This window comes from Populus euphratica, unplaced genomic scaffold, assembly GCF_000495115.2.
Source record: "Populus euphratica unplaced genomic scaffold, PopEup_1.0 scaffold29.1, whole genome shotgun sequence".
Lineage (NCBI taxonomy): Eukaryota > Viridiplantae > Streptophyta > Magnoliopsida > Malpighiales > Salicaceae > Populus > Populus euphratica.
Window position 1 is genome coordinate 459,377 of NW_011499888.1, and position 12,757 is coordinate 472,133.

General features: G+C 30.2%; 1 protein-coding gene across 1 annotated transcript; it reads left to right on the top strand.

The window, feature by feature from the left end:
* Positions 1 to 6,436: 6,436 nt before the first annotated feature.
* Positions 6,437 to 12,438, top strand: LOC105130658 (queuine tRNA-ribosyltransferase subunit QTRTD1-like). Its single transcript, XM_011033253.1, has 10 exons — positions 6,437 to 6,734; positions 7,479 to 7,653; positions 7,763 to 7,921; positions 9,013 to 9,106; positions 9,760 to 9,830; positions 10,260 to 10,311; positions 11,015 to 11,063; positions 11,161 to 11,295; positions 12,004 to 12,123; positions 12,209 to 12,438. The coding sequence occupies exons 1-10, from the start codon at positions 6,526 to 6,528 to the stop codon at positions 12,342 to 12,344; spliced, it is 1,200 nt and encodes a 399-aa protein (XP_011031555.1). The 5' UTR covers positions 6,437 to 6,525; the 3' UTR covers positions 12,345 to 12,438.
* Positions 12,439 to 12,757: the final 319 nt, after the last annotated feature.

Consider the following 12,757-nt stretch of genomic DNA (forward strand, 5'->3'; position numbering starts at 1 on the left):
TAAAAGCCATAAAAAAAGATTTCAGATTATGTTACTTTTGATTATTCTTTTTTGAAATAAAGCTATCCTAAGTCTTGATTCTTGCTGATATGACAGTAAAGTATATGGTATTAATTTTTCACACGAGGATTAACTTTCTTAGATTTTTGTTCAACCTTGAGGCAAAAACAATAATATTTAGAGTCTATTTGTTTTGTTATGTCTGTGTTTTTTTAAATAAATTTTCTTGTTTTAAATTATTTATTTTAGTATTTTTTTATTGTGTTAATATGTCAATATTATAAATAAAATTTAAATATATATATATATATTATTTAAATAAAAAATATTTTAAAAAATAATTACTATTATAAAAATTAGATAGATGATTAGTGGGATAGGACCACAAATATACTCTTTCCAGACGAGTAATTTGGTTCAGCCGTCAAAGTCTCCCTCCCTCTCTCAGGCGTTAGGACTTAGCTCTCCGACATATGGAAAAAAACGTTCAAAATTACCTAAATCAAACCGAAATTCATTTCTGAAAGAGATACTATATAACCCAACATTTTTGAATTGTTCTTTGAAGCTCTCAAGCTTACATCCATGAAAATTGAAAAGTAGCGAGTCCATAGAGGCTAGGACAGACCACCTTCCATTACGATATTTAAAATCTGGCAGGTTACTCTTTTTATAGCTTTGAATTTGAGTTTTTAGTTGTTTATATGATAATTATTAAAAAATTTTATAATTATTAATTTCAGAATTGTAAAATTAATTATGATGTATGTAAACTGACTTAAATACTCACATTAATCTAAAAAAAAACCTAATAAGTTAAATAAAAAAGAAACAAAATCTTATATATATATATATATATATATATGCAATAACAAATCATAATAATTATACCTGCTAGTTAGAGATTAAATAAATTAAATTGGGTTATAGGTTAAATAAATTAAAAGTTTTTGTTTCTTTCTTAAATATTTATTTTTTAATTTTATTTTTTAAAATTTAATTTTTATATTAACTTTGATTTTTATTTTTATAGTTTTTATTTGCTTTTCTCCTATTATTTTTTAATTGAAATTTTTTATCTATCAAATTTGATACTCATTTTTTTGATTGTTAATTATTTTATTTGAAATACTTTATGAAATGTTAATAATTATTATTTTAATTTCTTTATTTTTTTTAGATTTGATCTTTATTATTTTGATTATTATTTATTTTATTTGAGATAATTTATAAAATTATATTTTTTTCAATTTGATTCTTATTCAACTTTTTAATTTGTAAAATTTATTCATCATTATTTTAATAAACTTGAAAAAAATAAAATATTAATAAATTATTTTTTAATTTATTTTTCATAATATAATCTAATGTTTTTCAGTTCATTTTTACTTTTCAAAATTTTTTTTTTTTTAAAAATAATTTTCAATAAACGGAGCTTTAATAATCTTTTAAGAGGCCTCTCTGTTTCTCTTCCCTAGACACGACATCTTTAGCCCAACTTAAATCAAAACAATCTGCCCATATGTGACATAAGAGGCTGCCTTGGGCTTTGCCTAAAGACTTTCTCTATCCCTATGGAAAATTCGGTACTCACATTTCCATTCTGGTCCTTAAACTTTTAATTTAAACAAAGAACATTCATCTATCCAAGCTACATGGTTCCCCTTGAATGTTACTCTTAGAATCTCTGCACTCTTTTTAGCACATGATTTCAAAATATTATTACCATACAAAGTGTGAAATCATTGAGTCAAGAAATAACCTTTCGAAACCAGCTTCCAATTACTGTTCAAAGAAGAAAAACATACAATTAGAAAAATAAGAAAATATGGATATAATCTTCAAAATTTAATATCTTATTGTGTATTTCTTTTAATCATAAGATTGATTATTATAGTTTAATTATGGTAATTAGATCAAATTTTTAATTTCGATTTTCACTTAATAATGTTATGAACACATGTTAGGCAAGAATTAGCTAAGTTCAGGGATAAAAAAGGGCTTAAGGCTATTTGGGTTCCTATTTTGAACAAAACTTGATGTCCGTTCCGCGAAAGCTTTGAAAAAAGAGCTTGCCCTGTTGTCGAAAGGCGAAGCCAGCGGCAAAGAAGCAAAAGAGAGGGAGGAAGAGAGCATGAAGTTCTCAGTGAAAGCATGGAGCACGAGCAAGGGCAATTCCGCTGCAAGGACTGGTGTATTTCAGCTGGGCAACTGTCCTCAAATAGAAACACCTGCTCTCCTCCTTTCTACACGTAAAGGGTTACCCCATTTTATTTCGCCTGACCTCCTCCCTTCTCTTCCTATCCCTGATTCTTCTCTCCTTCATGTGAGCCCTCTTCACTTGTAAGTTTTCTGTAAGCAAAACCTTGCTTTTTTGTTTTTCAATTGTTTTTCCATAGCTTGCTCAGGTAAAGTTTTTTTTTTTAAATGATGCTTGTTTTGATAAAAAAAATTAATTTTTTTAGTATTTCAATTTAAATCATATCCTAGACCAACATATTATTAGTGGACGCCTTCTTTTAAGACTAGGATAAATTGTAGATAAAGTGATTATAACATAATCTTTTATTGCTATTAATGTGCAGGATGGTTTTAGGATTATTTTTATCAATATTTATTTTTCTGGCGGACTCAAAAACAATTGTTGGTTTTATAAAATACTTGTTGATTTTAGCATTATATATATATATATAATGCTTGCCCATCGATACCAAACTCTAGGATGGGAAAGCATTACCAACCAGGGGATTGAAGAAGCAGCGATCAACATCTACCGACAAGCTTGGCATGCACTAGAAGGAAATTGAACTTTAGAGAGAAGAAGAAGAAGAAGCCATCAAGTGAATGACCATGTCTTGTTAGAGAATTCGTTGTTGCTTTACACCGTATTTTTTTAATTTTAATTTTATCTTTTTATAATTAATTAATTTAAAATTAAATTTTATCATTTATTTCAGTTTCTTCATAATATTGGAAAAATATCACAGTATTAATGAATTGATTCTTAATTTTATATAAAAAAAATTAGTTTGGTTAATTTTTGTAAAAATAAAAATAAAAGGGTCAAAATTGAAAGTTAGTGAAATAATAGCCTGAATATAGTTAAATGATATTTTTCTTATTTGGTCCTTAATTCTTTTTTATTAATTCAGCTATTGAGTTTTTTTTTAATTCTTTTTTTTTATTATGTTGATTAGTGACATAGTTTGTATTTTTTTTTAAGTTATCGTAATCTGGATTGATTTTAAATTTTATAAAAATAAAAACAAATCAGTTAAAATCAAGGGGATCAACATTAAGAGCTTAGTAAAATGGCAGCCTTTTACAAAAGTGATCTCAGCACCTTGAGGTTTAAAATTTTTTCAAAAATTTTTTTGATCCAAAATTTAATTCATTTATATTTTAATTTTTGAGTTTTAAATTTTTTTTATCAAATTACAATAAAAAGATAAAAAATTATCGTTGATCATGTTTCAGGGGCCAAAATATGACATTCAAAGCATCAATGGGTTACAGTTTATCAAGAAATTTTCATTGAGGTATTTTGTATTCTTTATTTTGCTAGGAAAGAGGGTCGAGCATCAAGAATATTTTTTGAATTGGGAGAAATCTTGGGTTTTTTAACCAATTAAACGTTGAGATTAAATATAAGTTGATTGACATTTTATAGGTAAATAAAAAATACTTACAAATTGTGTTTTTAAGTTCAAAGAGGGAGGTGCTTTTTCGTGACCCTCGACCACCAAACGTGGTCAGCAACGAAAATATAGGTGACAAGTCTGTCATTGTAAACGACGTGTCATTCTCCCATTTAAATAATAATAATAATTAAAAAGATCAGGGCCAATCACATGGGCATATGTTGCTAGGCTCAAGTGACGGGCTTGATTTTCAATTGGCTATGCATGTCTTGCCTCCGAAGCCCGCGTGCTAGAACTTGTTTTGCCTTTATTTTTCTTCTTTTAAGTTTATGTATTATAAAATTATATAACTATATACATTGCTTTATTAATATCTTAAATTAATTCCAAATATATTTCAGGTATTATTTTTAAAAATAACATTAAAATCTTTGTTTTTTTTTCTAATATGATTATAATTGTTTCTTTAAACACTTTTTTTTATAAATAATTATTTTTAAAAAAAATTATTCAGTTTTTTTTTGTGAATATCTAGTTTTATTACCATGTAATTAAATAAAATATAGTTTCAATAAAATAATGTAATCAAATTAAGTTAAATTTATGATTTGAATTATGTATTTAATTAATAAATTAAGATTCATTCGGTTAAATTTAATATATTATTATTTTAATATTTAATAAATAGAAATAAGTATGTTTTTTATTTTTTACAACTAGAAAAATATTAATAACTCTTGCACCTTTTTTGTAATTTCAATCCGCATTTATTAGAGACGGTTAACAAATTTTATCTTACGTGTTCAAAGGGAGGCCATAACATAGCACGTACAACTTATCTAATTTTTTTATATTTAAGTGTGAATTTAGGAGAGCCTTTTCTTCATTTATTTAAATTATATTTTATAAAAATTGATACTCTTACAACGAGGCAAGCCAAGGGCGTAACATGCATGGCAGTTGGCATTCTTGTTTTAAATTATTTATTTTAGTATCTTTTTATTGTATTAACTATGTCAATATTATAAATAAAATTTTATTATATATATATATATATACTATTTTAATATATTTCTAAATAAAAAATATTTTAAAAAATAACACTTTATATTATCTTAATTGAAGTTGCATAGATGATTAGCGGTATAGACCACAAAAATAATTTTTTTTTTATTTATATGAATGTCTGAATTAATTTACATGCACTATGACTAATTTTATGATTCACTAAATATCATGTAAGTTCAATAAATATATAAAGTATCACAAAAACAACAAGTATACACAATAAAATTCAAATTTAAATAAAAAAAAAAACAAATTACTCCCACCACTAAATTAAAACCTGAAATGCATCGCACCACAAATACACTCTTCCAGACGAGTAATTTGGTTCAGCCGTCAAAGTCTCCCTCCCTCTCTCAGGCGTTAGGACTTAGCTCTCCGACATATGGAAAAAAACGTTCAAAATTACCTAAATCAAACCGAAATTCATTTCTGAAAGAGATACTATATAACCCAACATTTTTGAATTGTTCTTTGAAGCTCTCAAGCTTACATCCATGGAAATTGGAAAGTAGTGAGCTCTTATAGGCTGGCACAGAACACCTTCCATTACACAATTTAAAACCTGGGTCAAGAAAGAAACAAAATCTTTATATATATAAAAGAAGGGCAATAACAAATCTAATTATACCTGCTAGTGTAAAACTTGAGTTATAAGTTAAAAGAATTAAATTGAGATAATTAAAATAATCTTGTTTTAGAATTTATTTAAAAGTATAGTAGGTTTTATTTTTAGATGATTTTTAAAAGTGTGTTTTTCTTGAAAAAATATAATAAAAAATATTTTTAATTTAATATATTAATATAAAAAATTTAAAGTAAAAAATACTTTTGAAAAGTAAATCTAATACACACTTATTCAAATAAAAGAAATGTGATTGTTATTGCTTTTTAAATAATTTTTTGTGTTAAAATATATGTAAATAATTTAAAAAAAATATTTTTAACATCAGTATATTAAAATAATTTAAAAATATTAATTAAAAATAAATAATAAAAAAATTATTTTTTTAAATTACTTTTAAAATATAAAAATAAATAGATTTTTAGAATAAGTTGACCGCGTCAACTTTTCAAGTTGACATTTTCTTTGTCTCGTGGACCAGTCAAATTAAATAAGGTTTAATAATCTTTTAAGAGGCCTCTCTGTTTCTTTTCCCTAGACACGGCATCTTTAGCCCAACTTAAATCAAAACAATCAGCCCATATGTGAAATAAGAGGCTGCCTTGGGCTTTGCCTCAAGACTTTCTCTATCCCAATGGCAAATCCGGTACTCATATTTCCATTCTGGTCCTCAAACGTTTAATTTAAACAACGAACATTCATCTATCCAAGCTACATGGTTCCTCTTGAATGTTACTCTTAGAATCTCTGCACCCTGTTTAGCACATGATTTCAAAAAATTATTTCCATACAAAGTGTGAAATCGTTGAATCAAGAAATAACCTTTCGAAACCAGCTTCCAATTACTGTTCAAAGAAGAAAAACATACAATTAGAAAAACAAGAAAATATGCATATAATCTTCAAAATTTAATATCTTGTTGTGTATTTATTTTAATCATAAGATTGATTATTATAGTTGAATTATGTTAATTAGATCAAATTTTTAATTTCGATTTTCACTTAATAATGTTATGAACACATGTTAGGCAAGAATTAGCTAAGTTCAGGGATCAAAAATGTCTTAAGGCTATTTGGGATCCTATTTTGAGCAAAACTTCATGTCCGTTCCGCGAAAGCTTTGAAAACAGAGCTTGCCCTGTTGTCGAAAGACGAAGCCGGCGGCAAAGAAGCAAAAGAGAGGGAGGAAGAGAGCATGAAGTTCTCAGTGAAAGCATGGAGCACGAGCAAGGGCAATTCCGCTGCAAGGACTGGTGTATTTCAGCTGGGCAACTGTCCTCAAATAGAAACACCTGCTCTCCTCCTTTCTACACGTAAAGGGTTACCCCATTTTATTTCGCCTGACCTCCTCCCTTCTCTTCCTATCCCTGATTCTTCTCTCCTTCATGTGAGCCCTCTTCACTTGTAAGTTTTCTGTAAGCAAAACCTTGCTTTTTTGTTTTTCAATTGTTTTTCCATAGCTTGCTCAGGTAACCGTCGACAAGTAAGGTTTTGGCTTTTGGGATTGAAATGCATGGGAAATGTTTGTTGTTTTGACTGTAAGATTGTAGAAACCGTAGCAAGTTTTCATGCAAGGTAGTGTATATGGACAACTACTAAAGACCCACATTTATGAATAAAACTTTTATCTGCGAAGTGAAATATAATACAAAGATGTTGAGAATTTGGTATGCATTGTGCATAATTTGTGATAGTCAAGTGATGGCATGGATTTCATTTATCTACGTGAGATAAGAGTAATGAAGTGGTCCTTTTCTGTAGCAGGATTGAGGAGTCATCAAGAACATGAGAGTTAGTTTGTTTAATGTTTTTCTGCTCATAAAAATGTAGAAACTGTGGGATATTTTTGTAGCATCTTAAAGGGACAGTAAGATGCTTTCATGGGGCTTGGTCTTTTTGCCGATGAGTTTACGGGGCCTAAGTTTTTGTTCAAGCACAATGACTGATTTGTTGTGGATTATCTCCGCTTTTTCCCCAGTGATTTTTAATCTTTTTTTTCTTGTGTCGCTCCCCATTTTCTATTCCTTTTCTCTTTCAAGTACAAGAAAATGAGGAAAATTTGACAGTGTAACTTTGAAATCTCTATGGTAAGAAATTTTGTGCTTTATTTACTTGACTGGTCGATGTGACATTTTTTATTTCCTGCAGCATGGAGGGAATTTCATCAAAAACAATATCCTCAATTGGAGGACTCCATAAAATGCTTGGATTGCATGATTTTGGACTTGCTGCTGTAGCAAGGGATTCCATTCAATGCCTTCCAGAAAGTAGTGCCACAAATAAACTTGGTGCATCTTTTGAAACTCCTTGTGGTCGCCTTTTGGTAATCTAGCTTGCTCAAATCATTTAACGTCAAATTCTGTTGGCTGATTTTTCAAGTCCTTTTGCTGGATTACTTTTTGAATATTTCCAAACTGATAATTTGATGGCAGATTAAACCTGCAGAATACATGGGAATAATTTCTTCTTTGAGGCCAAATCTTTGGGCCACTTTGGCTGATGAAGTACCTGCATGGGTATCAAAGAAGAGGAACAAGAATTCAGTTGATCGAACTGTAAAGTGGCTTGATGAATGTGTTGCACTAAGCCCGGTAAAAATTATTTCTTTTTTTCAAGTTAATTTAGTATAATTATCTGAAATCCATCTTTTAATGTGCCAAACCATCCCGATGTTTGATTTGTTTGGTTAGTCATGGTGCTTTGTAGTCTTGGAATAAAACTAGATTTTGTAGCATATGCAGTGCATGGAAAATTCAACACATGAAATATGATGGATTATTGAGGTGTCATTTAGTTCAGTTGTGTTAGATTTAAACTTCAAATCTTTAAACTTATTGAATGCACTTTCAATGCTCTAGGGAAATATGATAGTCTTGTATTGAAACTAGATTTTTGTAGGAGACACAGTACATGAACAATTCAATTCTTGAATTTGATGGATTATTGCGGTGCCTTTTAGTTCAGTTGTATCATCTGTAATATTCAAATCTTTAAACTTATGGAATGTGCTTTTGATGCTTATGGGGAATAGATGCTTTAATATCAATATCCTTGTTATGTTAAGCTTTTGGGATAGTTTAGGTAATTAGTATTCAATTTTACACTATAGATTTGCACAACACATGTAAAAGCTTTTGTGAAGTTTCAGTATCCGGTTATTCATTTTTCTTGCTCTCTCTTGAAGATGTCTTAAATGATTTTCAAATAAACTATTTTTACAAGGTAGTAAAGTCATGTCCAAGGTCCATATATCTATTTAGAGTACTTGAATGGCATCCAAAATGCCCATAAGAAATGGAAAGCAACTAGAAGAAAATAAAACTAAATAACTGAATTTGTTGATTTCTACAATGAGACTACATAATAGAGATGGGGCAAAATAATATTGATGCATGTCTTTGATAAGATATTGATTGTGGATGCAACATTAGCTATATGTAGGCCAAAACTGATTATCAAGGAACAATTATTTAATCTCATCTACCCCTCTTTGATGATTATGATGATGATGATTATTATTATTATTATTTTGTGGGATACCCCTTCAGCTTGAAGTAGCCCGTAACTAAAGTATCAAGTATATAATTAATTTTCATCATGGCATAACTTGTGTAACTTATTCTTTCATTCCTAGAAATGGAAAGAAGAAGTATTCATATCATGTATCAATTATTAAATTCAGACAGGTGGAGTTGCTTTTGGAGCCATTGTTGGAGGGTCTGATGTCGAAGAACGGAGGCGATGTGCACAAGAAGTAGTGAAGCGCAATGTATCAGGTATTGTCTTTCTTTTCTGTTTGATTTAAGTTACATATCATTCGTGATATTTAGGTCATTGATGCTTTTTTCCATATCAAAATCCGAATATAGACAAGGAGCAGGGGGGGTAAATCTATGCAACTATGCTCTTCTGCCTTGGTCACCTTTTATATCTTTTTTCCCTATGATTTCAATGCAATGCCAATTTCTTCTGACCAATGACTATGATAAAATAGCGGAAAAAGTTCTCTTAGCTCTTCTAAAGGTGGGATATATTTCCCCTTCAATTTTATCATCTTCTTGCCTCTTTGAAATTTGATACCATAATTTTTCTCAATAAAAGAAAACGACATTAGATTTCATTGGGTAATGGATTCCATGCCATTAGGTCAGAGAATTATGCTTTGCATCGAGTAGGGCTCTACATATAGTCTGAAGTTTGAATGCATTAAATTATCTTTGTATGAGCTGCTCTTTTATTCATGGAATGACTGCATACTAGATGGCTTTCTGCCTTTCCACTTCCTTTATTTGCTCTCTCATATGTTCCCCATTTGCTAGGATTTTTGCTTGTTTAGTTATATGTATTTATAAAAAGATTCTTATCTTGGTATGTAGAATTGCTTTGTTTAAATCTTCTTCTCAAATTGATCATGACATGCATTTTGCAGGTTATTGGATTGGAGGATTTGGATTTGGAGAGAGCACTGATGAGCGCCCTGCTTTGCTTAGTGCTGTAACTGTGAGATGCTTAAACTCTTCAAGTTAGGAAGATTCACTTTTCCCCTTGATTATAGATGCCATTAAGTGTGAAATAACGACAAATCATGAACTTAGATCAATGAATTTGACTTGTCAGTTGGCTTTGCAGGACAAGGCCTATTCCAAGTTTTGAGATTTCTGTGTTTGTTTATCAGTGCTATCTTTTATTTTCTCTGAATCTGGAAGTTAAACTGATTGCATTTTGTTAAATGGTTGTTTAAAATAAACTTTCTTATGGTAAGGAAATATTACTTGACAGCACTATCTAGGCCTTGGAGCTGTTGTATGAAAACATGACTTGAACACTGCATAAATGGTCCTGTGAATCTCATCGGGATTGTACAGAAGATGAATTATTTACAGGGTTTAAAAAAATGTCTGAGTTTTAATGCTTCTATGACATGATCAGGATAGTTTACCAAAGGATGGGCCACGTCTGATCAGTGGACTAGGACTACCAGGTATCTTGTGGACTGTTTAATAATTCTTTGATTTTGTTTGTTCAATTTGTTGCCTCGGATATACTTTCATCTTTTTTATAGAGAGTTTCTCATGAGTTGTTGCTATATTTGAATATCTGGTGGTTAAAAATTGTTGGCACTTCCCTGATAATTTAAGCATTTGATTCCAGTGGGGTATGGATTTTTGTATACGTGCTCGCTCTTCAAAAGGTCCCTGGTTCAAGTTTTTTCAATTGAAATTTGCTATCAGCATTTGCTTTGGGCCAAGTTATGCTTTGGGCTCCACATGCTATCATGGTGTAGCACATAAGGAGGGAGGATGGTGGTGTTAAAAGAGTTAATAGGTTTCATATACTTTGTTGAACTCTTTCCAGATATTTTAAGCCTCGGGGACCAAATACATTCTAACAAAACAAGTCCACTATTTAATCCACGGAAAATATTCATTCTCATGGTTTTTTGGCAATGAGAATAATTGATGAGAAGATAGTTTAATGTGTTGTAGGATTTTCTTTTATTGTTTTGAAGTAACACAACGACCAAATTAGGCTTTAAATATATAAATGATAGAGGTACTGTTTTCAGATTAAATGTTTCGACAAAGTTCATGCTTTTGTATGTAGTTATGGATATGGATATAAATATGGATTATGGGAGTGGTTTGTGGAATAACAAGTGAATTCTGTTTTCCAATGCTTGTTAGAGGAGGTGTTGCAGGGTGTTGCTGCTGGCATTGATCTTTTTGACTCATCGTATGCACCTCTGTTCTCAATTTAACCTTGGAAGCTTCTTTCTCCTCATTGTGATCTGTCTCCAAAAATATTTTTTTTTTTTGGGCAACCTTTGCAGTTATATTTATCATCTAACTATTGGAGGCTTTGCACTTACCTTTCCACTGGATAACAAAACATACGCTTCTGATTTGAAGTTGACTGGTATGGGAAGTGACCAGACAAAGATTAATCTGAAAGCAACTGTTTACAGGTAAGGGACTTACTCTTTGTATATCTCTAGCTATCTGGATATTTTTAATGATCTCATATGTTGAATTGAAGGTTTTAAGCTCCATCAACATCTCATCCTTGTTGAACATATTATGAATTGGAGAGTAGTAGATGTTATGGATTCCATTTTCAGTCAAATGTTTTTACTGAAATATAAAAGCATTATGTTTCTCAGGTGGGTTATCATTGAGATTTCAAATATAGTGTCTGTTAATGCTGTACCTTTGAAGGTAAAATGAACCTTCATTGTAGTGGTTTCCTTTCTACAAAATAAATTTCAAATGACGAACAGGTTCACAAATTCTGCGATTCATGACAGAACTGAGATCAGATTGTGACCTTTTAGTCATGAATTTGAAAAGTAGAGCTTCCTTTTCTTAAACTTCTTTCTCTAATACGGAACCAATGCAGAAAATGCATCCAAATAAACAATGCTCTTTTCTGAAATGGCCCATCTAGCCGTGACTCAAAAGGTTGAAACTTTAGGAGTGCATGCAGAAAAATCTTCTACTGTATAAATTTTATTTCTATTTTATCAAATTAGTGCAAGGGACAACCACGCATTAATTTTCTTTAAATGCAAAGAAAAGAAGAATGCAGCCATTTTATTATTTGAGGGAAAGTATTTCCTATTTCAACGAGAGTGCATTCTTCTTGGTGGTTGTTTACATGGTCGGTCTCCTTTCAGGAAAGATGCGACGCCAATTGTTGAAAGCTGCAGCTGCTATACTTGTCAGAATCATACTAAAGCTTACATCAATCATTTACTCAATGTTCATGAAATGTTGGCCCAGATTCTTCTAGAAATGTACAGCATCATTGCTTACCTCTATTAGGACACTGACGCTGACATTGACGATGATGATGTTGACGGTTTATCCCTTTCATTGCAGACATAATACACACCACTATCTGGGGTTCTTCCGGTCAATAAGAGAAGCAATAAAGGAAGGCAGATTTGAGCAATTTCGGGAGATGTTTGCTGAGAAAAGGCGTATTCATCTTGCTGAAGTTGCTGTATGTGCATGATGTGCTCCTTTCTTTATCCGTTTTTTATTTTCAATTTTTTGAACTCATACATTTTTATGTCATAACCTAATTTTGGTTTCTCAAAAAAAAATTATTTTTCATGTAGAAAATGTTCTTCTTTTAAGAAAAATATTTCATTTTTTTCTTAAAAAAATAGATAATAATAATAATAATAATATTTTGGATCTCAATTAGAAAGACATTTTATTTATAGTAGGTTAGAATGTTAGGTGGATGAATAATTTGGGATATTGCTAAAGAAATTTTTAAAAATATATTGAAATTAGTCAAAAAAACCGCAAAGTTTGAGGACAGACATGAATAAAGTTGTAGAGTTGCAAAGTTAGGCGTTTAATTTTGATAGATGAGAGCTTAATTAAGAAGGAAGTCTAAGGTGATGGAAAAATCACAAA

Excerpts from the sequence above, each read along its gene's own strand:
- LOC105130658 (XM_011033253.1), top strand. The coding sequence starts at position 6,526 with ATGAAGTTCTCAGTGAAAGCATGGAGCACGAGCAAGGGCAATTCCGCT. Across the intron at positions 7,654-7,762 it reads CTCCTTGTGGTCGCCTTTTG|ATTAAACCTGCAGAATACAT; the intron begins GTAATCTAGCTT and ends ATTTGATGGCAG. Across the intron at positions 12,124-12,208 it reads GCCCAGATTCTTCTAGAAAT|ACATAATACACACCACTATC; the intron begins GTACAGCATCAT and ends CTTTCATTGCAG.